At 41.9% G+C, this 27,313-nt stretch overlaps 1 protein-coding gene across 1 annotated transcript in view; it reads right to left on the bottom strand.

The window, feature by feature from the left end:
- The window catches only part of LOC109891289 (receptor-type tyrosine-protein phosphatase gamma), a 244,603-nt gene extending 223,186 nt beyond the window's left edge, over positions 1–21,417 (bottom strand). The window contains exon 1 of the mRNA XM_031825446.1: positions 20,730–21,417. Coding sequence (XP_031681306.1) covers positions 20,730–20,814 — 85 coding nt within the window. The 5' untranslated portion in view covers positions 20,815–21,417. The remainder of the gene's footprint in view (positions 1–20,729) is intronic.
- Positions 21,418–27,313: the final 5,896 nt, after the last annotated feature.

Below are 27,313 nucleotides of genomic sequence, written 5' to 3'. Positions count from 1 at the left end.
AAGATAGCCCTATTTGGTAAAAGTCCATATTATGGCAACAACAGCTCAAATAAGCAAAGAGAAACGACAGCCCATCATTACTTTAAGACAGGTCAGTCAATCCAGAAAAACGTTGAAAGTTTCTTCAAGTGCAGTCACAAAAACCATCAAGCACTATGCTGAAACTGGCTGTCATGAGGACCGCCACAGGAAAGGAGGACCCAGAGTTACCTCTGCTGCAGAGCATAAGTTCATTTGAGTTACCAGCCTCCATAATTGCAGCCAAAATAAATGCTTCACAGAGTTCAAGTAACAGACACATCTCAACATCAACTGTTCAGAGGCTGCATGAAATCAGGCCTTCATGGTCAAATTGCTGCAAAGAAACCACTACTAAAGGACAACAATAAGAAGAAGAGACTTGCTTGGGCCAAGAAACATGATCAATTGACATTAGACCTGTGGAAATCTGTCCTTTGGTCGGATGTGTCCAAATTTGAGATCTTTGGTTCTAACCACTGTGTCTTTGTGAGACGCAGCATAGGTGAACAGATGATCTCCGCATGTGTGGTTCCCACCGTGAAGCATGGAGGAGGTGTGATGGTGTGGGGGTGCTTTACTGGTGACATTGTTGGTAATTTATTTAGAATTCAAGGCACACTTAACCAGCATGGCTACCACAGTATTCTGCAGCAATACACCAACCCATCTGGTTTGTGCTTAGTGGGACTGTCATTTTGGGGCGGCAGGGTAGCCTAGTGGTTAGAGCGTTGGACTAGTAACCGGAAGGTTGCAAGTTCAAACCCCCGAGCTGACAAGGTACAAATCTATCATTCTGCCCCTGAACAGGCAGTTAACCCACTGTTCCTAGGCTGTCATTGAAAATAAGAATTTGTTTTTAACTGACTTGCCTAGTTAAATAAAGGTAAAAATAAAAATGTGTTTTTCAACAGGACCTTGACCCAACACACCTCCAGACTGTATAAGGGCTATTTGACCAAGAAGGAGAGTGATGGAGTGCTGCATCAGATGATCTGGCTTCCACAAATCACTTGACCTCAACCCAATAGAGATGGTTTGGGATGATTTGGACCGCAGCATGAAGGAAAAGCAGCCAACAAGTGCTCAACATATGTGGGTACTCCTTCAAGAATGTTGAAAAAGTATTCTAGGTGAAGCTGGTTGAGAGAATGCCAAGAGCGTGCAAAGCTGTCTTCAAGGCAAACGTTGAAGAATCTAGAATATAAAATATATTTTCATTTGTTTAACACTTTTTTGGATACTACATGATTCCATATGTATTATTTCATAGTTTTGATGTCTTCACTATTATTCTTCAATGTAGAAATCCGTAAAAAATAAATAAAGAATGTTTAATTCGTAGGTGTGTCCAAACTTTTGACTGGTACTGTAGAGTGCGCTAAAGTGGTGACCTATAAAGGGCATAGGGTGCCAATTGGGATGCGCCCTGCAAAGGCGTCAGAGATCATGTGATCCTACAGTAAATAATACAACAGACTGAGTTGACCTCTGTTCTCTCTGTTTGAATCTGCATGGGAAAAACTGGCACAATAATCTGCTTTAGTTACAGTACACTGGCTTGCAACAGTAGTGGATTAGTTGACTACAGAGTGTATTATGGGGACATGTCAAAAATCTGCTGGTTTATATTTAGTTGATGTCCTAAATCTTCATTGTAATACTGTTTACAATTAAAATCATCAAATCAAATTTATTTATATAGCCCTTCGTACATCAGCTGATATCTCAAAGTGCTGTACAGAAACCCAGCCTAAAACCCCAAACAGCAAGCAATGCAGGTGTAGAAGCACAGTGGCTAGGAAAAACTCCCTAGAAAGGCCAAAACCTAGGAAGAAACCAAGAGAGGAACCAGGCTATGTGGGGTGGCCAGTCCTCTTCTGGCTGTGCTACTATTAGAAAACAACAAGGTGTGGGCAGCGCCATTGTATCTGCTTCTCAACCCTTCATGTTCACATAACCACATCCAACTCTCTTCCATTTTAGCTAGAATCACATCAAGCTGCTGTCTGAATAATCCAGTAGTGGCTTTGAATCCTTCCAGCTATAGTATAGCAAGCCACATCATGTGCCAGGATCAGAGTCTTTCCCACCCACTACACTGTTATAAACAGTCATATACTGTACATGGGCGGTAGGTCATTGTTGTATGTACTCCCAGAGGCACTGTTCCTTCATTCCAAGCTTTTAAGCTTCTTAGAGGTTTGGTGGTTGTCTGTAGTTCTGTTGGACACGTCTAACCTTCTACCATGATGATCCAGTTGAGAGCAGCATCTTCAGCTATGATGTCATTTCTTCATTAAATTACAGATTCTATGAGCCAAACAGAGGAAGAAGGAAAAGCAAAACCTTTAAAAACAAGTTTTGTTGTATAGCATTCCCAATGTTCTGTACGTAAACATTAGCTTGTGTTCAAATAAAGTGTTACCATGATGGAAATCAGGCCTAGTTATTGTGTATCAAGTCTAATGGACTCTCCTGACTTAAGAACTGACTTAAATCCAAACATACATATACGCCTACCAACCAGAGACATATGTAGCTTCCTCTCCACAGGGACTGCACTCGATGAGAACATTGCTAGATGTTTAGTGAAAGCATCAGACTGTGAGAGACTGCTCTTGTGGAATTCCTGGGCACCATGTGGAGAACAGATGTGCAGTAGACCCAGTCCGGCTGGCAGCTGATGTCTGTGTGGCGAGCCTAGCTGCTATCCCAGTTTGTCTCCAATGAAGAATGCCCACTGTGCTGTGAACAACTCACCCACCGACTGTTACAGCACATCACATCCAGCTAGCACATGTTTACATGGCAATGTTCCCGGTCTATATTTTTTTGCATGGTTAGAAACTCTCCGCTTGTGTTTACTCTACTTAAGTAAGTGTTTATAAGAGGAAAGGCCACCATGTTAAATCCCATGCATTTCCACAGACAAAAACTCACTGAGCCGAAAGGTGAGAACACGGTACGAAGAACAGTGAGTGAGTTGAGGGGAGCGGGAGAGAAGAGAACGAGATGCCAAAAGTAGTGTGTGTGCTTTTTCTCAATCCTCGGGCTCTTCCTCTCCATCTCCAGCTGGAGACGGTGTTTGTGTTGACCCTCAGAACTATGCCACCCATAGGCCTGCCAGGAAAAAACGAGATTGCTCAAATCAGCCAACGATGTAGTGATGGGAACACAACCCCAAGACTTACACATAAACCACAACTAATTAATAGTCAAACAAACACTAAACGGCTCTTACAACCAACCTCAATGGAAACAGGTACAATGCTGTAAATAAACACAGTCTTGGTCACAGTCATAGCATTTATTATATTACGTTACATGCCGTTATAGATACTGTTAACCCTTCTTGAGATCTTTCATTTGTGCAAGATCAAGCTTCAAGAGAAAAGAAGCTTAGTAAGCTAGTCAACCACTCAGATCAGTGTTACATCTTCATCTCAACGACACACTGAGCTGACATGAGCTGAGCTGGGCGTCTGACCAATCCCTGACCTGGACATCTGCTACCTGACCAATCCCTAGTAAGGTTGCCCTCCACTAGGGAAGAACTCCTGGTCAGTAGTGACTTGACCAGTCAAATATCACTAGGGCAAAGCAGCAGCTATGTTGTTCCTCAGAGAATCTTAGATTAGTTCCACTGTCAGGACAATTGTTTACAGAATACCTTTACTGAGATCCCTTTTTGTAAACCACGACCAGATTTACTACTCTGAAACTAAATCTCTCTGACAATTAGACCCAATTGGGTCATGTAAATCATGTAGTCTCCAGCAAGCTCATTTTCCCCTCTCCACACGGTGTGGTGGGAAAAACCCTAACATCCTGGCATTTCCTCTGTACTCATAATGGTACCGTTGATGACCCAGTATTCTATTGTGTGACTGAGGAAAGACTTGACCTCTTTTGTCAAGCCCCACTGTAAGACTTCCTGAGGGGTCGTTCCACCTCAAAAAGCAAAAGAAAGAGGATTTGAATCCTATCATTTAAAATGGCCAAGTATATTGCAATCATTTAGCTTAATATCTAAGAGGTCAAATTATATGTCAAGAAAATAAAGTTGCACCAATGCTAATATTATCTGTTTGTAACTACAGAAATAATTTCAGAACAATCTGAGATGGTGGGTGTCATGGCTGCTGAAATGACATGGAATGACTCTGAGGAGAAGTCAATGTTGAACAAAGTTATTTTTAAACTACACACTTCAATGTGTGCTCTAAAAACAGAACAGACTTGTTTAAATATGCACTGCGTATCTACTGTTAGTGGTCTAACATTAAGGACCCCATGTCTCGACTTGCAGTCATCTAACTAACTAACCATATGCATCAGCCGTGGGTCCACCCAGTGGATTCATTCAATATGCCTCAGCCGTGGGTCCACCCAGTGGATTCATTCAATATGCCTCAGCCGTGGGTCCACCCAGTGGATTCATTCAATATGCCTCAGCCGTGGGTCCACCCAGTGGATTCATTCAATATGCATCAGCCGTGGGTCCACCCAGTGGATTCATTCAATATGCATCAGCCGTGGGTCCACCCAGTGGATTCATTCAATATGCCTCAGCCGTGGGTCCACCCAGTGGATTCAATCAATATGCCTCAGCCGTGGGTCCACCCAGTGGATTCATTCAGCCACAGGTAAAAAGCCTGTTTGTTTTGCTCACGGATTAAAATTACCTTTGAACAAATCCCAAATTGTAGCTTTAATGGTGTGCTGTGCTCAGCTCTGTGATTAAGTGTATCGGGGGCTTTGGTGAAAGCCATTAACCAGATTAGACACAGGGGGGGGGGGGGGGGTAGTGACAGCTCACACACATCTCCCTGCCTCCATTCAAAACAAGCAGTTCAGCCCGCCCGGCGCTATATGTACTGTGGATAAAATATTCAAATCCTAAACTAGTGTCTTATGTCAGAAAATGTGCGACCCGCCCAGAATCATTCAACAGTCTCTCTACTAGTGAACTATACAGGTCTCTACTGGACTGTACTAGATTCTACTGGAGTCTACTCTACAGTACTGAACTCTCCTGGGCTTCACTGTGCTGTACTGTACAGTATACTCCCTGGCCTGTTCTGTGTCCCCTATCATCATCAAACAGTAGAGGATACAGTCCATGCTCCTGGGCATACATACAGTACACGGCAACAAATACTGTCACACTGAATTTATTGGGAGTAAAGTGATGCTGTCAACGTGTGGCAATTACAGTGCTAAAGTGCTGGGTGCTTTCCGGGTCACTTCTCGGGCCGTTGTCAGGAGTTATGACTCCCTGTATGAATTGTACAGCTATTGATTTAGAAAACAATTCTACTGTAGCGACTAGCCTATTGTGAATAATATCACACATCCGCAGCACATCATTGAGATGTTCTTGACGCCTGCAGTCTGTGATTAACCTGGACGACTGACATTAATGATGAAAACTGTAAATACTGTAGGCATCTGCCCACAAACAAGGAATGTCAATAACACCCAAAACAGGCCCTTGTGTTTGCCAATGACACGTTCATTCTTCATTATCATTGCAACGTTTAAGGCATTCCACTATACCAAATGTGAATCTGGTCAATTACAGGTTTTTCTTTCCTCATTATAAACTATTCCTTTAGCAGCCTGTAGCACCATCTAGCCAATTTGACCTTTCAGTAACATCAAATTATGTGGTTCTTAAAAATCTAATTGAATATATTTAAGAAAAGTTTTCCTCAAGTGCAGCCTCTCTTTTTCCACTGCCGCTGCTGAGGAGGTATTTAGCCTGGCTGCCAACTGGCCAAATGACTACATTACAATTATAGCTAGAAATACTATAATACAATACCAAAATAGTAGAGGAGTCCAGTTCTATACATAGTGCACTCTTTTTGACCAGATCCCTATGAGCACTGGTCAAAAGTAGTGCACTATATAGGGAATAGGATGCCATTTGTGACACAGTCAGTCTATATCTCTACACAATGCCTGCCTGCCCTGCAGCCCTCCTCCCTTCCTATTTAACTGGCCTTTGATGTTAGTGGAGAATTGATACTGCATGGCTGGGCTTATAGCCACGATGAAGAGAACCATGAAGAGGGATTCAACTGATGGCTCTGTACAGCAGGCAGTTACTGTAGGCCTACAGTGTGCACTAACCACTCCAGCTGATACAAGCGTAAATTGAATGCACTTTGTATGACGCATGTTGTGTAAAGGGAAGGAGCCATTATGTTCTGAAAGAAAGAACATTCGAGTTCCTCTTCACAACGAGTAATACATTTCTTTCAGTACGCTGGGAGTGACAGTAAGTACCATCCTTTCATCTTTGTGCATTCAAATCAAATCAACGTTTATGGTCACGTACACAGTTTTGTAGATTGCAGAGCTTACACCTGCGATGCAGAGTCCCAACAATCGTATGTTCCGTTTGTCAGGGGAAATGGAAAGAGAACATGTGACGCGACATCCAGCTTTTGGACGTTAACAAGGCAACACTCCATCTTAATTGATCCACATTTACTGGATTAGTTGAACAGTGCAGGAGAGAACCTTCCCCGACAGTATTTTTTCTTCTTGTCAAGACCAGTATGTAGGGGGATCTAGTTTCAGTCCAGTATGTAGGGGGATCTAGTTTCAGTCCAGTATGTAGGGGGATCTAGTTTCAGACCAGTATGTAGGGGGATCTAGTTTCAGACCAGTATGTAGGGGGATCTAGTTTCAGACCAGTATGTAGGGGGATCTAGTTTCAGTCCAGTATGTAGGGGGATCTAGTTTCAGACCAGTATGTAGGGGGATCTAGTTTCAGACCAGTATGTAGGGGGATCTAGTTTCAGACCAGTATGTAGGGGGATCTAGTTTCAGACCAGTATGTAGGGGGATCTAGTTTCAGACCAGTATGTAGGGGGATCTAGTTTCAGACCAGTATGTAGGGGGATCTAGTTTCAGACCAGTATGTAGGGGGATCTAGTTTCAGACGTTTATTTTACGCCTGCTACGTTAGGTTATTGCAGGTGCAACAAAATGTTTCTAGCTCCAACAGTGCAGCAATATCTAGCAAGGATCCAACATACTGTGTGAACTTCTTCCTATTAAATATTCTGCTCTCATCAACCAAAAACATCAAACAAATCAGGGAGAAAAGGATACACTGAAACCAGGGCCTAAAATCATCGACCGCCAAATGTGGGTAGATTTTGGCATTGGCAGGTAAGAATGTTTAATTCACCAGCCCCGTTGGCAGGTGGTCACACTCAGGGCTCTACAGTGCGAGCATTTCATAAACATTATAAAGAGTCAAGAATGGACATGATTTATAGAAAAATAAATGCTGCAGTGGTTGTTTTCAAAGTATTTCTGACATTTTGTTTCATATCTGGTAACGCACAAAGAAATAGAAATCCTAATGTTATAGGTATCCCACCTCGCGCAGCAGCACTGCCTGGCTGGGGGGCTGTGTACACTGTCAATGAGTGCTGAAAGATTCATTTTTAAAAGCAATGCGCACAGGCATAAAAGTTGGCCTAACTACTAAAGTGATACTTTATCTATGTGTTTCTTGGATATTTATTATGTTTTGTTTACAAGTTAGGTTATTTTTCAAAGTTTGAATTTGCTTCCACTGCTCGCGAAGAGAACAAATGTTTTTGGCCTCTACTATTCAGATTCTCACAGGCACACATGAAGACTTGAGTGGCCCCATTACCACTTTCACCTTAAATGGTGGAGTTGACATTTTTTGTCTCATCTGATATTTTGGTTAGACACAGGTCACAAGATATTACATTTAATTCAGAAATGTACCACATGCCATCTTACTTGTAATACATTCCTTGTTTTAGAAACATTACTAAGCATAATCATTCACTTAATTGTATGTTTTGTGATGTAATTAATGCAAAACATATTTTGGGTGGTAAAAAATCTGAGTAGCTGGTAGATTTCTTTATCTACTTGCCACAGTGACAAGAAAAAGGTTGCTTTAGGACTTGACCTTTTTTCTTAAACTCTTATGTTGAATATCGTGAATATTACATGGTGAACGTTACAGGAAGTATATATTTCTGCCTCGTCATATTACTGTTTTGCTGAACAGTGGCCCTACTCAAGAACGGAAATGTAATGATATTTTGTTACCAGCCATCTTTACATACTCTTTTACCCACTTCATATGGGGCCTGCAGGTAGCGGTTAAGAGTGTTGGGCAGTAACCGAAAGGTCACTGGTTGACTCCCGAGCCGGCAAGGTGGAAACATCTGCCATTCTGCCCTTGAGCAAGGCAGTTAACCCATAACAACTGCTCCCCTGGCGCCGATGACGTTGATTAAGGCAGCCCCCTGCACCTCTCTGATTCAGGTGAATGGCTCAGTTAGTTGATCATAACAAAGCAGAGGGATGAGAGCTCTGGATCCTACTGGTGTTCCAGATTAAAAGGTCTGACCGTGCCATTGGTGGGCTGGCCTGAAGAGAACAGCCAAGGTGACAGAGATCTCAGTGCGCAGAATTGATGATTATATCTCGACACAGGAGAGGTGACAGCCTTCATTTCTACAAGAGCAGTAGCACTGTGAAAGGCAACGACCAAAATGACCAATGACATAGAAAGAGACCCATTCAATACACCTCAATGAACCACCACTGTGTTTTAACTGCCCATAGCTTTCTACACTGATGTTTGTGTGTGTGTGTGTGTGTGTGTGTGTGTGTGTGTGTGTGTGTGTGTGTGTGTGTGTGTGTGTGTGTGTGTGTGTGTGTCTAGAATCCCCTAGCTAGGTAATCATCTGGCTGGGGAGGGGAGAGGTTGTCTCTGCTGTGATAAACACACGTGTCACATGACTGGGGACTAATCCTGTCAACAACAGACGTCCACTATCAGGCCAATAGCTCCTCTAACAGTGTGATGGGAAGGCAGGGAGCGATGCACACAGAGATGTGACCAAACAACCTGCTTACTTGTCCCCCCATAATCTGGTGTCAGGCTTATTCTGAACTAGATATGAAGTTAGGATTACAAAACAGGCTGCTTCTTTCAAATTCGTACTGTTCTACTATTTCCCTTCCAGAATCTAGATACCATGTTTTGGTTAGCAACTGCTACTTTATGACAGTTTGACAATAAATGAGAGCTATCTTTTGTTGAGAGAAGCCTGAAACAATGTTATTGAAATATGAAAATGTCAGAAGAAAAGGTCATGATATTCAAATGTCTGGTTAATTACGGCTGCTACTAGAGGGTGGTTGTTTGTGTTAGGGGAAGTGAAACATTTGCATTATCTCCACAGGGGTTATGTCAACAGCATGGATATGGAGACTTCTCTACTGTACACTAAACACTGCTCTCTCTGCCTCAAAAACTAACTCACTCAGCACTTCTTCCCCATCAATTTGGGCACAAATATTCACAACGGAGGCTATTGTCATTCATGGTTAAATAATATTTTACTTTAACTTCAACTTAAGTCATGTCATATTACACAAAAAACGAAACAAAAAGTAAACTTCTCAAAGAGAATTCCAAAATCTACTAAGCGACAGGTGTTGGGTCCAACTCATCCAGGAAAAGGTGTGGTCTGTCTGACTGTAATTACTTCCTGTGATATGTCACTGGGATAATATCATGACATCGTGCAAATGCCTTGCTGCTTACATCTCCAGACTTCACCACTGTGATGACTGCGATCTGAAATGTGCATCTGTAAATGTTCACAAACTTTGTCCGCTCAAAGTACATTTGAGCTGATCACAGTGACTGGCGCAAAGTACGTACACAAACACAGGCATGCACACATACAGTAACTACACACACACAGTCATGCACACACACACGTACCCAAATACACAACAGAGGGCGCTGCAGTGGATAGCAGCAGTCTTAAGGCGCACGGATGCCTCCCAATCAGGAACAGTTTGTAACAGTTTGTGCTACTGAAATTCGGCTTGCCACAAGAAATGTTTTGGTGTGCACAAACACTTTTTTAAAAACTTGCCAAAGACAAAAACAAACCAAAACGTGTTAAGACATTTTACGTTATGGTTTGTTTTGGTCTTTGGCAAGTTTTTTTAAAGTGTTCGTGCACACAAAAACATTTCTTGAGGCAAGCCGAAGTTCAGAAACTGAAATCTACACTCCTTCGGCGATGAACGGTTAACTGTTGGGGTGATGCAAGTTTATTTTCCTTGATTCAGCCCGAAACTCAGTGTGGATTCCACATGGCAAACAACAACAACATCGAGCATCACTTGGCCGAGGAGGTACAGAAGTACCTGCATCTCTACGATTCTAGCCATGCATTATATAAAGACCAGCATGTAAAGTCAAATTCATGGAGGAAGATTGCAGAGACAGTGGGTTCAGACCCAGTCACTTGTTTGAAAAAGTGTGGTAATGTTCGTTGCAGCTTCCCTGGCTTGTTAGGCATGTGAAGCATGGGAAGAAGGAAAGCAACCTCACCAGTCTTCATCAGAGGATGAGGTATGTTGTATTTTCATTGTAGTCAAGGAAAACAGTAGCCATGTTTACTAACAAAAGCTAATAAGTTAGCGCTAGCTACTTGGATGTCTAGCTAACATAATAGCAGACGCGTGGAGAGAAAGCAAGCCAACCAACAAAACAACTTTTTTATCAAACATAATTTTGTCAGAGAAAGAAAATCTAAGCTTCCCATCTCGGTAAAACCAAAGTCAAAGTTCAGTAGCAAGGTCCAGCTAGCTAAAATGTTGCAAAATTGAAGTAACTCGGCCAGGCCTACTCAACTCTTGAAACGTTTGAAACATTGTAGTTAATTGTAGTCTGAGTTAATGATATTTGATACATGGTTCATTGATACTTTTGGATGGTTTGAATATGTGTACTAAATAGCCCTGTCATTTCTTTATTTTTCAAAAAGGCAAAAACCAGTGAATGGGGACAGCACCAGCTTTTGTACTCTGCAACCCAGCACTGCCTGTTCACCGCCCCCCAGCCCATATCCCACACTGAACTGCAGTGCAGAATGGGAAACCATCTCCATGCCGGAACTAGGAAGCTCTATCCTGGGCCCACCTCCAAGACCTACTCCTCACTAATGCCACAGAGCAGCAGCAGTAGTAGCAGGGGTGTGAGAAGGAAGAAAAGAGCTGTAGACTCCGGTCGTGCACCGAGCCAACAGCTTGCCCCAGAGGTAAAACATTTCAGACTCTCCTCCTTTATTTCCTATGATTTCCTTTCCTCACCACACTGCTCTCCACAGACACTCCTCTAATTTCCCCCTCTCGTCACAGGGCCATGGCACCTACAGCAGATTTCATGGATGAAATATCACCAAAACGGGGAGGAATTCGATCACCAGCTGAATGACTTCAAGCGTGACTTCAGGAAGAGGACATGGAACAAACGACTGGGACCACAGTGAAATTAACAATGTTCTGGTGTTGTTCAGACATCTCAGGAGTCAGACACTTTCATGTTTTACACTTTTGTTGTTTACGTCTCTTTTTTCGCAGACATTTGTAATGTACAAATAATTAAATTTGTCTGACACTTTAATTATATTTAATTGACACGTGTTGTTTACATGTCTGTTCTCAGCAGACACTTCTGTGTTGTATTGTGGTTTACTTTCAGAGCCCAGATGAAAGAATAAAGGTTTATTTTTGTGTACTTAAAAAGCTCTGTTTCTTTATCTCAATACAAGGTGTTTCAATGCGCTATTTTTGAACAAAGTGTTGACAACATTGAGAAGAGCTGTGTTTCACAGACTTTACAGGCTGTCTTCTACTTGTGTGGTGTAGTTCAATCTAATCTTAATCTTAAATATAATGTTAAAGCACAGTGAGATATAATCAAGTTTCATTTAATTAACAAGATCAAAAATCATTTTAGTACAAAGTACTTTGGTTCACAGTGCACACAAAGAAGAACTGTGAGTCTGTGTGTGTCCATCAAGGGTGTGTGTGGGTGAGCAGTCCATAGACCTAACATAGGCCTATTCTGCATGATTAGCTGGCCTTGGGTTGAGTTGTCCTCTCCTTACCGTGTCTTCCTGCAAGGGCACAGGTCCAGGGAGGGAGAGGAAGAAGTCCCTGAGCTTGTTTCTTGTTTCACTTGCAAGCAGTGTCGCCCTGGCACGAGAGTCTCCCTGGCTCTTGGAGATTGTTGTCCCCTGCCACAACTCTGCTCCACTCTCCAGGTTGGTAGATGCCAGAAGGGAGGGTCATGTCACCAAAAGCAGGAAGCACGTATCTTGCATTCAGCTCATGAGCTTCATCCGTGGAGGACAGGTAGTTGTGGAGGGACACACATGCCTTCACAATGTCCTTAGCCTTTTCAGGGGTACACTAGATTGGCCGATCAAGAATCCCCATCCTTGCAGTCATGATGCCAAATGCATTCTCTATAACTATGAAAACGATAGTTGCGGTCACTTTTGCCTTATGGAAAGGTGCTCCATCATGCTGGAAAAGGCATTGTTTGTCACCAAACAGTTCCTGGATGGTTGGGAGAAGTTGCTCTCGGAGGATGTGTTGGTACCATTCTTTATTCATGGCTGTGTTCTTAGGCAAAATTGTGAGTGAGCCCACACCCTTGGCTGAGAAGCAACCCCACACATGAATGGTCTCAGGATGCTTCACTGTTGGTATGACACAGGACTGATGGTAGCGCTCACCTTGTCTTCTCCGGACAAGCTTTTTTACTGATGCCCCAAACAATCGGAAAGGGGTTTCATCAGAAAAAATTACTTTACTCCAGTCCCCAGCAGTCCAATCCCTGTACCTTTTGCAGAATATCAGTCTGTCCCTGATGTTTTTCCTGGAGAGAAGTGGCTTCTTTGCTGCCCTTCTTGACACCAGGCCATCCTCCAAAAGTCTTCGCCTCACTGTGCGTGCAGATGCACTCACACCTGCCTGCTGCCATTCCTGAGCAAGCTCTGTACTGGTGGTGCCACGATCCCGCAGCTGAATCAACTTTAGGAGATGGTCCTGGCGCTTGCTGGACTTTCTTGGGCACCCTGAAGCCTTCTTCACAACAACTGAACCGCTCTCCTTGAAGTTCTTGATGATCCGATAAATAGTTGATTTAGGTGTAATCTTACTGGCAACAATATCCTTGCCTGTGAAGCCTTTTTTGTGCAAAGCAATGATGACGGCACATGTTTCCTTGCAGGTAACCATGTTTGACAGAGGAAGAACAATGATTCCCAGCACCACCCTCTTTTTGAAGATTCCAGTCTGTTATTCGAACTCAATCAGCATGACAGAGTGATCTCCAGCCTTCTCCTAATCAACATTCACACCTGTGTTAACGAGAGAATCCCTGACATGATGTCAGCTAGTCATTTTGTGGCAGGGCTGAAATGCAGTGGAAATGTTTTTGGAGGATTCAGTTCATTTGAATGGCAACGAGGGACTTTGCAATTAATTGCAATTCATCTTATCACTATTCATAACATTCTGGAGTATATGCAAATTGCCATCATACAAACTGAGGCAGCAGACTTTGTGAAAATTAATATTTGTGTCATTCTCAAAACTTTTGGCCACGACTATAGGTACACCCAGGTTCATTGACATGGACACCTGTGAATGAGCGGTAACAAGAGAATATGTCAGATATAAAATATTGCCTATTTGGTCAACAACAATAAAACACCATACCCTTTTCCAGGAACCATATTCCAAAAGCCTTGACAAAAAAAGTATTTCCCATATAGAGTTGCATACATGTATGCCGTAACAAGGGAAATTAGAAAAAGTGAAGTGTGGTACATGGCAGAACAGCAGGTGGTGGTAAATTAAGGGTCTTCTGCTGCAGTTTGGATCCAAAAGAACTCTTGAAACAACCCACCATCGCTCTCTCGGCAGTACGCCCCTACATCTGTCTCGTGCCTATATGTCTTGCTAGATAAAGCAAATCTTGAAGATCCCAGTTAAGTGTCTCTCTGTGTCACTAATATATTCTCCTGCACGTCTCTTCCTTGTAAAGGCCGTAGATGGCTATGACCAGCTCATCGCCCTCCAATGTTCCGGGGTAATATTGCCACGTTCCCTCCTTTTTTTTTCAGGTGAACATCTTTTAAGGGAGTATGCAAGTACACACGGCTAGGTGCCACACAAACCGAAGCATGCCAACGCCTTTAAGGGCTCCTGACCAATTCTGCTATTTTGTGTGGGGGGTTTTCTACGCTGATCTTAACATTTTTTGTACATAATGTCTCCACCATAATTTCCATCTTTAACTCTGCATAACTGGAAAAGGTCCTGTAAGTAAAGCATTTTACTGTTAGTCTACACCTGTTTTTTTTTGTTTTTTTTACTTTATTTAACCAGGCAAGTCAGTTAAGAACAAATTCTTATTTTCAATGACGGCCTGGGAACAGTGGGTTAACTGCCTGTTCAGGGGCAGAACAACAGATTTGTACCTTGTCAGCTCAGGGGTTAGAACTCGCAACCTTCCGGTTCCTAGTCCAACGCTCTAACCACTAGGCTACGCTGCTGTTTACGAAGCATGTGACAAATAATACACGTCCAACGTAGGGTCTCTCGGCCTTGGAAGTACAGCAGGCCGCATGTCTCAATGTACATTATGATAATGTTTATTTTTAAAAAGGCTGCCTGTTTCAGTCTGTTTTGGTGGGATGGAGTTTTGACCTGCCTGGTGCTATCACTAGGCGGCACATTTGTTAATAGACTTCCAAACCTCTCTGCCAATAATAGCTACTTTTCCGTTTTACCCTCCCCACTCTGACATAATTATTGCTTGAGAAATTGCTCTTTGCAAAGAAGGAATTTTTGTTTATTTTTGACCATTTTAATTGAAAACAATCACAGTAAGGTACGTAATTGTTACCCAGAAATGATTTGATATTGAGATAAAAATAGCTGCACTGGATCTTTCTAAAGTGGTAAAAACAAACATTACTGCTATAGGATTTAATGAGGAGGCTATTCACTAGGACTTTGCTTGCTGATCTACAGTTGAAGTTGGAAGTTTACATACAATTTAGCCAAATACATTTAAACTGACATTTAATCCTAGTAAAAATTCCCTGTCTTAGGTCAGTTAGGATGACCACTTTATTTTAAAAATATGAAATGTCAGAATAATAGCAGAGAGAATTATTTATTTCAGCTTTTATTTCTTTCATCACATTCCCAGTGGGTCAGAAGTTTACATACACTCAATTAGTATTTGGTAGCATTGCCTTTAAAATGTTTAACTTGGGTCAAACATTTTGGGTAGCCTTCCACAAGCTTCCCACAATAAGTGGAGATGGTGTAACTGAGTCAGGTTTGTAGGCCTCCTTGCTCCCACATGCTTTTTCAGATCTGCCCACAAATGTTCTATAGGATTACGGTCAGGGCTTTGTGATGGCCACTGTTGTCCTTAAGGCATTTTGCCACAACTTTGGAAGTATGCTTGGTGTTATTGTCAATTTGGAAGACCCATTTGTGACCAAGCTGATGTCTTGAGATGTTGCTTCAATATATCCACATAATTTTCCTTTCCTCATGATGTGATCTATTTTGTGATGTGCACCAGTCCCTCCTGCAGCAAAGCACCCCCACAACATGATGCTGCCACCCTCGTGCTTCACGGTTGGGATGGTGTTCTTCGGCTTGCAAGCCTCCCCCTTTTTCCTACAAACACGTGTCATGCAAAGTAGATGTCCTAACTGAATTGCCAAAACTATAGTTTGTTAACAAGAAATTTGTGGAGTGGTTGAACAACAAGTTAATAACTCCAACCTAAGTGTATGTAAACTTCCGACTTCAACTGTAGAGGCCTTCTACTAGGAAAACAAGGATATCAAATCAACAGAAATCAACTCAGTTTGTTTGCTTGTGGTGTGTGTTTACAGTCAGAGACATGCCAGGCGTGAGGTCTCAGGCTAAGATGTTCATTTCATTACACCTGTCCATCAAGCAACACTCACAAATTGTGTTGGGGAGGAATGCACTTAACTACTGAACTGTGTACTCCATTGCTCATAGCTTTCAGCAAGATAATTCTACACTTCATTCCAACTCCCATATTGCATCATTCTGGTAAAGATAGGCCTACTGTACGTACCCTCAGGTGACAGTGTGGTTGAGTGCCATAACCTCATGTTGAACAGAATCTTTCATTCCTCCATGTGTTTTACAGTTAATACATGTACACTGCGTAGTCACATTTAGAAAATTAACGAGTAGCATATAGATAATTTGAGCAATTCTAGGTCTGCTGTTGCCTTGGTAATATTATTTTTTATTCAAATCAAAACAGACAGAGTAGGCAGGGCTTTCCACTTGTCCAGTTCAGGGGTTACCATCTGGCTCCACAAAGAAGAGAAGAGTTTGCTAAGGCAAGACAAACTATTTGGAATGGTTAATAAGAGGACTGTGGTATTCCTGAAAATACTTGCTTTCCACAAGGTGAGTCATGGTGTCACTAACCTTCAAAGCCCGTCTTTGGAAAATCCATTCTTCTGGAGGAAACACAACAATAGCTGGCATAAATCACCAGCTTGGGTACATCTCTTTTGAGGTTCCTACTGATAAAGTATGTTGAACTGTGTTTCTGTCTCGGCATGGAAGAGACATGAAAGAATGACCAACTGATCTCCGATATAAAAATGTGCATTTCGATCGATGTGTCCAATTACTTTTAATGCCTTTGTTTTATCGATCCCTTTGGCTTTCAGTTAAATGATTTACTACCTCTCAATATGCAGGTCAGGGATTGGAGAGGAGAGGAGACAGAGGCAGAGACGTGATGGGGAGGAAGAACGATCCCTTTCTGATTTCATTATATTGGCAGCCACTCAAACACAACATAGCTTAGGCCTCATTAGGCATGAGGGAAGCAGACACTACAAAGAGTGAAATACACAGTATTGCATTGAACAAAGAATGTCTGTAGGCTGTTTACATGAGCTCCTTAAAGCCGAGATCCACGAAAGATCTGCGCCACTGGCCGCACCACCACCATTGTTATTGTTTTTGTTGCCGGGGAGCACGCAGCATGGTAAAAAAAAAAAGCTGTACATATTGTGCTGTTCGATCACTTGTGCAATGATGTCTAAGGGGGGAAAAACTGTGTTCGTTGTTTGCAGTAACTTCTTAGTTGTTGTATTATCAAACGTGGCAGTTTCACCATTAAGGATTGCAGCTTCAAGGTATTGTGTGTGTGTGTGTGTGTGTGTGTGTGTGTGTATGGCTGTTTTGCCATCTTAGCTATCAGTCTGTCAGACTGACACATCACAACACTCTGTACAGGTTCAGCCTTTCCCTGTCATCAACTAATAGTATGGAAAACAAACATACACACACAATCATAGGACGGAGAGCACATGCAGACACACAGCTGTACACACACACGCAAACACTTCACAATGTCTTAGACACAGCTAAGACATGCATACACAATATCAGGTTAATTTGATGTATACTATATAAAGCACACTTATTGAATTTTCAAGTCTCCTTAAATATCACTTACATAAGAAACTCTCATGTCACGTAAACATATAACAATAGAACACAAACAGAATTCCAAAACAGAGGAGAATCATGTCCTTGGAAAACCCAACCCTTCCAAGTCAAAATAATCCAACATCCCTCCATTTTACTCTAGCCTCCTTTAAACAAGTGGGAAACAGATTCCGTGTTGAGAGTTCCATTAGCAGAAAGGCCCTCCACTGTGCTTAACTCTCTCAGCAGAGCTGGGCCATTCCAAAAAGACTCTGGAACCTTCTAAACACAGCCAACATCAAGAGACTTTTGCATCTAAGGACAGCATAGGGTCGATCAAATCAACAGAGGCAAAACAGTAGTAACCTTGCCAAATACCAAAATATAAGATGTGCCTTTTTCACTTCAGACATGCATTTAAGACAGGGCTTGTATGTACTGTACTCCTATATGACTGGCACCTTGATTTGTATTTGTCAGTATTTTTTTTTAAAGTACTTTTTGCTCCCTCATCTATACAGAGAACAGCTTGGATTACCGAGAGTACCAAATCCTCCATGATGCTTCAAATCAAATCAAATATTATTTGTCACATACACATGGTATTGCGATTGTAGCAAAATGCTTCAATCACTCCATTGTTTGATGTGAGGGGAGGTGAACGTGCTGTGTAACCAGTGAAGGACTTCAGACATGAACACTGCTTTGTTTAAACATGGGATGAAATACTGTAGCTTGGTTTCAGCTTTGCTCTAATAATATAGTGAAAGAGTATATCTATCAAACCAAATCAATAGAGGGGTTACTGTGTTAGAAAATGTTGAGAGGGTCTTGCAGAGAAAGACAATAGCCTACAGTAGCAAAAGAGTAAACATCATCAGTGACAAGAACGTGCCTCTTTCTGAGACTGTTTGAACTTGGACGTGCTGTGGGCCATCTCCTCATAGCATTCCATCACAACAACACATTATGTACCATACAGCTCACACACATTGAAAATGAACACATTAACATTACCCATCCATTAGGGATATTCCCACAATAACAGGACAAACATTTTATGGGGACTAGGTCTTTAAATGCCAAGGGCCATCTACATTGACTGAATAACAGCAACAATAGCACATTTAAAAATCACCGTCAAAAGACACCACGAGGAGGCAGAAAAAGGGCAGGATGTATATCAGGCAAACCGCTGCCAGAGAATGACCCTTTCAATTCTCCATACTGCCCTCTACCCACCCAGAGCAGTAGCTACTGACTCTTCAGCCGTAAATTCAGCTAACTTGATAGCTCACATCAGGGAGAGATTGTTAAAGAGAAGGATGGAGGAGGGGGTGGAGACAGAGGACAGTCATTGATATGTCTGAGTCCTTGAGTGCAGCAGTATTAGTCCTTTAGTAAGAGTGCCTTATTGCCTGGACATTCATCACTGTCCTAATGAAGTTTAAGGAGGAGAGTGGATGGAACGCAGAGCATATTCTCCTGGCTAGAGTATGGCTCTCCTCTCTCTCTGGAGGTCTGGACCTGCATAAAGTGTCTCAGAGTAGGAGTCCTGGATGATCTAGAATCAGTTTGGCCTTTTAGATCATCATAAATAAAATTATATGGACAGGGGGTTGAGGACTCACACTCTGAGACACTGAATACGGGATCTAATCTGAATGTGTCTCAGACAGTACCATAATCCTCCTGCTTTTCTTCCTCATCTCTGTAGCCTGGGTGCTGATTGGACAGGTGATGGGATGCAGACGGTGTAAACCAGATGTGACCAGGGGGATATGGTGATCATCTTGACATATTCTGGATGGTTGAACTTCAGTTCTATGTGGCTGTGAGTGACCTGCTGAATAGGACCTGTGACAGACTGGACACAACTTATGGAAACTGAAACCATGTAACTCTCCTGTGTGAATCTTGAGTAATGTTTTTTAAGATATGCACATCCATGGCAGCAGTATCATCAGTCTGTCCAGTGGCTGGGCCCCTCCCTGATTTTGTCCTAGAAAATGTTATTACTGTTCTCTCTCTCATCCCTCACCTCTTCATCCCTCACCCCTCGGCCTGAAAAGCTCCTATGGGACCAACACTACAATCACATTGGGAAACTATTACATGATTGATGACTGAATCTCAATATGTGACTTGTTCAGCCACTTATACTGAGGAGGTGGGAGCAAAGAATAGCAGAGTTGAACTTAGAGCGCAGCTGTGCAGACAACAGGTCAAAACACAAGTGCCATGTTATAACAATGTAGCTATGAGGCTGTAATAAGATGACATGCATGTTTTATTTCATTCACAAGGGGCGTTTGTAACTTTCCATCAAGGTCATCAACTATGATACACTGCTTAATCTAGAAGCCACACATTGCAGCAATGTAATGGCATGTGTGCATCCCCTTGGTTTGCAACCATATTCTCAAGTTGAGAAGTCTGTACTCAACAACCAATGTTAGCCTTTAGTGCTGAATTATATGGACACCATCAGTAGGTAATTTTGTATTTCTCTGAATGCCTAGTATTATTTAGGCTGTGTCATCCTATTCACCATTCACACGAGTAAAGGACTGAACTGCTCCATTAAGTGTGTGTGTACTTAAAGGCTATATGCACTCAAACATGCCATTGTTTATGTTTTGCACTCAGAATTATAGCCTAGCCTATCAAAGTCGTAGGCTTTGATGGTGCATTAAAACATCAGCTCTGGACGGCCATGCGCGGGAGCGAAGGAATTTAGGAGACGTGATCCCTCGATTCGTTCTCTAGACACCGGCCAGGTTCCAGTCCCACTGTTACATCACTACATACTGTATGTGTGCATCGATCAGACCTGCTAAAGTACCGGACAGACACTGACGCCCTGTCACCTTCTGTATGAGCTAAGAATCGCGCAAAATCTTCTCGGGTGGTTTACTGAAACCATTAGAACATTTTATAGCGTAATATTCCCCATCTGTGGTTACAACAGGTTAAACATGATGTACGCATAGACTCATTCTTCTCCATTCGAGGTCATGTAATTTAAATTCTGTTGAATTGCTGACAGGAGTAGCCCATTTCAGACGCATTATGTATGTAGGATGAATGTCATCTATTCCATGCGTGCGGCAGTAGCTATAGCAGCAAGTCTTCTCGTCCTGTTATCTTTTCGTGATTGGGGTAACATAACATTGGCAATGTTATTCCCCTTGACTACACGACACATATCAGAGCATTGTTTCCTACATATGCATGACACACACTGCAATGAACATTGGCAAATATAATACAATATTGCAAACCATGCAACGACTTACCAGGATAGCAGTGGGTAAACATGGCCAATGCTGAAAACATGAAGGATAAGGTCCACCAGTGGCTAGATTCCAGTATTCGCCGCATGTCAGAATAGTCATCGAGAGCAACAGAAGGCAACGGGTGACAAAGTTTGAGGTCTACAAAATTACATAAACTTGATTGCAGAAAACACACGTAAACCACATAGGATTTGAACACAACTGCAACCCCAAATTGAATTTAGTTTGATGGTAATTCAATTGAAACAAATTCAGCATATGTTTCGAAGAATATCTATGGATGCGGACCGCAGATAAATAGTTGTGATGGTCCGCCACATGCAGACAGGCTTTCTTTTCACAGAGAAAAAAGTCAATCCTAGAGGAAAAGTAAACGAGTCCGACTCAATTTCGTAAACTTGAAGAGAAAGTGTTCGAATAATACTGATTGTATGTGTTCGTCCTTTCAGCGGTCACTTAGATTGATTGTAGAGAGAATGTTGCAAAGGCAAGGGCAGCGCTGGAAGCGTTCCATTCTTCCATCCAGGAAGTAGCGGCATGCGTGTGAGGGTTCTGGCGGACCGTTTAGAATGGATCGAGCTGCACGGTCGGGAGGGAAATCAGAGCTCGGGACGCTGGATCCTAGCGCCGTCTTTTGGAATTCTAATAAACCTACAGCAACACTAAAACATTGTATCAAGTACTTATTTTTATACAAATCGCTTTCTACTCGTGATAACTATTTTTCTACAACTACAAATTGTTTTCTACGCGTGATAACTTTTTTTTCTACGACTACAGAGTGCTGTCTATTCGTGTCTTTTTCTGCTCGTCAAATCCCTGCCAAAAATCTGGTTTACCTTAACGCCTACAAATGTGGAGTAGCCGGTTTGCCATATCTGTCTTGTTTGCGCATTATCTCTCCTATGTGCAAATCTTTATGGCAGTCATTTTACTTAAGGCCCTTGGAAATTACCTACATATTTGCAGTTATAAAAAATTAGAAAGCAATATATCCATTTACAAATACAAATCAAAAGGTGTTTGTGGATAGTGAATTGCATATGTGGATGGTGATTTACATTTGTGTAAAGTGGTTTACATTTGTGTAAAGTGGTTTACATTTGTGGATTGTGGTTTACATTTGTGGAAAATGATTTACATTTGTGGAAAGTGATTTACATTTGTGGATTGGTGATTTACATTTATGGTTTGGTACTTATTTGTACAGATCATGATACACGAATACAACATGCATGCTGTGTGTTCACAATACATCTGGCATGATATTGAACCCATAGATATGGCCTCTGCAGAAATCTGGGCATTCATACGTCTTGCCTTGCGAGATAGTGCAGTGCTGTTGAGCAGAGCTGTTGTGAAGGAAGTTGTCAAGGAAGTGTCCCCCCCCCCCCTCCCCTACCATCAACCAATCATGTCAATTCAGAGCTATTAGGAGACCTCTGCATTGTTACAAAATAGAGAGGAGCTCAATTTGGCCTCTGCATGCCATGTAATTGCGTCTCTAACAATGCGGAGGGCTCCGTAAAGCTCCGCATTGACATGACAGTAGGTGAGGGTATGAGGTCCTGTATAAACACAAACTCACTTCCTTGACAACTTCCTTCACACCAGCTCAGCTCAACAGCTCTGCGCTGCTTCGTGAAGCGCAAGAAGTATGAATGCCTTGACTTCTGCAGAGGCTATATCACCGTAAGTGCTGCACAGCCAATGCAGAGGGCAGATTGACCATGCAGCGCCTTATGTTACATTTAAACTTCTATGGGATAGGGACGTCTCAAGGATCCCGGAAATCCGGATTGAACCCTGACAAAATGTAGGTCTGCTGGAGTATTTTCAAACTTTGCCCACTAGATAATAAATACAAACTAAAGCAACTGTCATTGGAATGGATTATTCTGTAAATACTTATTATTATGATAAACATAATGATGATCGTATTCTGCAAGGACCAGCAGAAAATACCACAACAAAACATGCCAAAACATGCCATTCAAAAAGTTTATGAAACCTTTTGCAAATATTATGTGAGTACATTTGATCTACTTCCATTGACTTCCATTGTCACACAGACGAAAGTGATAAGACTCAAACTGTTTTTAAACACTCAGATACAACTGTTAAACGTTCACAGTCTTCCTAAAAATCATAACCACCTTGTTCGTTATCTGTATTCTCTCAGTCATGAATTTTCCATTGTTGCCCTTTCAGAAACATGGTTGGCTGAAGAGACGTCTCATTATAATGCTGTTCACCACTGTTGAACATCAAGAGTGGGAGGAGTGTCGATTTGTGTTGATAAATATTTTAAATTCTTTGTAAGAGAGGACCTTGCACTTACATCTGATAACATTGATGTTGAATCTCATTTCATAGAAATGTCCTCCTGTTCATTTTTTGGTGGTAAAAAAGTGGTAATTGGATGCATCTATTGGCCACCCGATTCTGACAATGGTAGTTTCATTGAAATCCTTGCATCAACCTCGGATTTTATTAATGTTGAAGATAACATGTGTTTTATTTTGGGGGATTACAACATAAACTGATTTAAAAGTGAGAACCACACTGACATCTGACTTTCTGAATAGTTTATACTCCAGCTATATGTATTCAGCAAAGCTCACAAGAGTTACCAGTTCATCTGCGACCCTTATTGATAATATTTGTATTACATTCTTTCAATTATGTGGCTAATATTGTAACGGTTTTCTTCCGTTAGTGTTCAACATCTTTAATATAGACGAAAAAATGAGAACACTACAAAATACAAAACAATAAATGTGAAAACCGAAACAGTCCTATCTGGTGCAATGACACAAAGACAGAAAACAACCACCCACAAAGTACCCACAGAATATGGCTGCCTAAATATGGTTCCCAATTAGAGGCAGCTGTCTGTCATTGTCTCTGATTGGGAACCATATTTAGGCAGCCATGTTGTGTTATCACAAATCCCTCTACCCTGAATTCTGCTAATTAAAAAAAAAGGTATAAGAACAAATTTACTCACCTACTTCGGATATCCCCCAAAATATATTTAAAATAATAAAAGTCAACTTGGAAAATCATCACTCAACTGTTGAGTAAGAAGAAGCCACCGATCCCATCTCAATGTGTTGTTGGAAATAAGACCTTGTAGTGATCCTGATGTTATTTCATGTGAATTTAATCACTTTTTTATGAATGCGGGTTAAATTGTGGTGGTGATTACTGATCAATTCATTTCTACATTTATAATTAGTAGGTTTTGTTATCTGCTTTAACAAACCTTTTTATTTGTGTACTTATGTGTTGAATATTGTTTTTTGTGGTGTGGTTTTCTTATAAGCCCTTGGGCTGACCAACCACACCTGCACACTGTTTAAAAAATATATGTATATGTTCATCTGTATTGTTATATATCACTTGTTTTCTTTGGTGCAAATACATTAAACTTAAACTAAACTGTTCAAACAGAGGCCTCATCAGAGCTATGTTAATGTGTACATTTATCTCCAGAGTTTACAGAAGAACTCTGGAATGTAAACCACTTTACTGTACGATATGTCGATCTTTACGAAGTGACAAAATAATGATTATAGTTTGGTAATAGTAGGGCTAGTTTCTAGTTTTGTATGCATCTGTAATTAATTAATTGTTTGACATTGTGTGTTTGTCATTTAGCTGATTGTCAAATAATGAGCTTATGGCTGCAGTGGTGGCAATAATAAGGCCAGGATAATTCCTCCTGGTGATTACACAGATGTACACTCATTATTAAAATGTCTACATTTAGAACAATGATATCACGTTCAGAATATGTTTGGTTTCCATCAGAGCTAGTATTATTCTGACGTCTTGACATCTAGTTTGCATAGTAATGCCATTTGAGATCTTGGAGTCCAAAATCAGTGAAATCAATTCATTTATATACTGCAATGTCCTTACCTGACATGGTCCACACTGTTCTCAAGACCACATTCCTTGGGAGAATGTATTGATGAATGCTAGGTAATTCTATTACACCTCATTTGTTATATTGCTATACTGTGACATCTTGAAGAGAGAGTGTAGTGTTTCATAATGGTGCTTCTGTGTTTCTTCCCACCCATAACCCATTGAATATGACCCCCAGGAGACCCCATAGTGTGGTGGTACCTTCCTTTCCCAGACTCCCACTGTCAGAGCTGTAAATGGAATACATTATAAGCATTTATCATCCTGACTAAAATCAGGTATGTGTGTGTATTGATCAGAGAGGTCTCTGAGGTACAGTGTGACACACCCCAGGTCCACAGCACCACGGACAGAGTCTGTGTCAATATAGGGGGCCATGGTAAAAAGAAGTGCACTACATAGGGAATAGGGTGCCATATGGGACGTATCTACAGAGACAGAAAAGGTGGAAATCAGCAGGACATTTAATTTGAGGAATCTAAATTCCTCATTTAATTTCCCTGTTCTCAGCAGGGCTGTCGAGGACTATCACAAGGGCCCTCTGCTTTCAATGTGGGCCATCTGCCTCCTCCTCTATTAAAAGCCTGCCTCTGTGCCTTGGCTCTCATACTGTATGGCTTCTTCACTCTGCCTCTCAGGCCCTGTGGTTCTTTCACATGGCCCTCCTCTCACATTCCTACAAGTTCCACTGTACCATCACACAATACCACTTATAGCTAATGATGCAGGCCCACGACCGCTTCCCCTCTCACACAGCTTCCCTAGTCTATCTCGCAGGCCATCCTCTCTTCTCGCACTCATCTAGGTTAGACCACTACACCGACAAAAACACAATGTGTAGCCAATGACCCAGAGCCCTCAGTCTGCCTCCTATGCCCTCCTATAAATGTCACGCCCTGGCGTTTGATTTCTTTATTATTTTGGTTAGGCCAGGGTGTGATATGGGTGATTTATGTGTTTTATTTTGTCTAGGGGTTTTTGTAGATTTATGGGGTTGTGTTCAGTTTAGTTGTCAAGGTAAGTCTATGGTTGCCTAGATTGGTTCTCAATCAGAGGCAGGTGTTTATTGTTGTCTCTGATTGGGAACCATATTTAGGCAGCCATATTCTTTGGGTATTTTGTGGGTGATTGTTTCCTGTCTTTGTGTTTTATGCACCAGTCAGGACTGTTACGGTTTTCACGTTTATTGTTTTGTAGTTTGTTCATGTTTGAGTTTTCTTATTAAAGAACCATGAACTATAACCACGCTGCGTTTTGGTCCGCCTCTCCTTCCCAGGAAGAAAGCCGTGACAATAAAAGCCTGCCTCACACACGGCTTCCTCAGCCTTCCTCTCCTCTCACACTGATCCAGGTTGATTGGACCACCACACAACACAGCACAACTTGTAGCCACTAACCCAGAGCCATGTAATCGTGTGTCTGGGATGATATTCTGAACCACAGCTAGAACCTCGAAGATCAGAGGCACAATTTAAGAATGTGACTCTGAACTGGCTTGTGGTCCAGGTCATGATCCTGTGATGTGGTTTGTGATGTTGCTGCCTTGTGTAGTAATATGCCACATACAATTGTGCATACCGTCCTGATTCCAACCCTGCCACTCAAATTGTACAGAGCCTCTGTGATCTTTGAATCCCAGCCTTGTTTTATGTAATGTGTGTAGACTTCTCGTCTCTTTCTCTTCTCTCCCCGCGGTTATGCCAGCTTCCTCTTCTCTACATTTTGAGACCTTGTGCCGATGATCAAGTTTTTAAATCAGTGCTGGGGGAGTTTATTTTTTATCTATGAAATCTACTCTCTCTTTCTCTCTCTCACCTACCTTGTAGCCATATACACTACCGTTCAAAAGTTTGAAAGAAAAGCACATTTTCTGTCCATTAAAATAACATAAAATATATCAGTGTAGACATTGTTAAATGTTGTAAACAACTATTGTAGCTGGAAACAGCAGATTTGTTATGGAATATCTACATAGGCGTACAGAGGCCCAATATCAGCAACCATCACTCCTGTGTTCCAATGGCACATTGTGTTAGCTAATCCAAGTTTATCATTTTAAAAGGCTAATTGATCATTAGTGTCAATTGTCTAGGTGATGTGGGTAAGGCGGAGTCAGGCGCAGGACACAGAGATGAGTAATAATCGTAACTTTACTCAATAAGCAATCTTCCATCAAGGAGAACAAAATTCCAGAGCACATAAACGAGACAATTTGACTCCAGATTGCGGTGGTCAGTCCAAATTAAAGTGTAATTTTACCTTTATTTTACTAGGCAAGTCAGTTAAGAACAAATTCTTATTTTCAATGAAGGCCTAGGAACAGTGGGTTAACTGCCTGTTCAGGGGCAGAACGACCGATTTTGTACCTTGTCAGCTCGGGGATTTGAGGAAAGGGTGTTTAGCCCCCTCAAGCCAATGCCTCCACGCCTTCAGAGGCTTGACAACAACCAACAGCTCCCGGTCCCCCACATCATAGTTTCACTCCGCCGGGCTGAGCTTCTTCGAAAAGAAAGCACAGGGGCGGAGCTTTGGTGGCGTACCCGACGCTGAGAGAGAACAGCTCCTATCCCAGCCTCGGACGCGTCCACCTCTACTATAAATGCCAAAGAGGGATCAGGATGAGCCAGTACGGGAGCCGAGGTAAACAG

This window comes from Oncorhynchus kisutch, linkage group LG5 (genome assembly GCF_002021735.2).
Source record: "Oncorhynchus kisutch isolate 150728-3 linkage group LG5, Okis_V2, whole genome shotgun sequence".
Lineage (NCBI taxonomy): Eukaryota > Metazoa > Chordata > Actinopteri > Salmoniformes > Salmonidae > Oncorhynchus > Oncorhynchus kisutch.
This window is presented reverse-complemented; position numbering and strand designations above follow the sequence as displayed.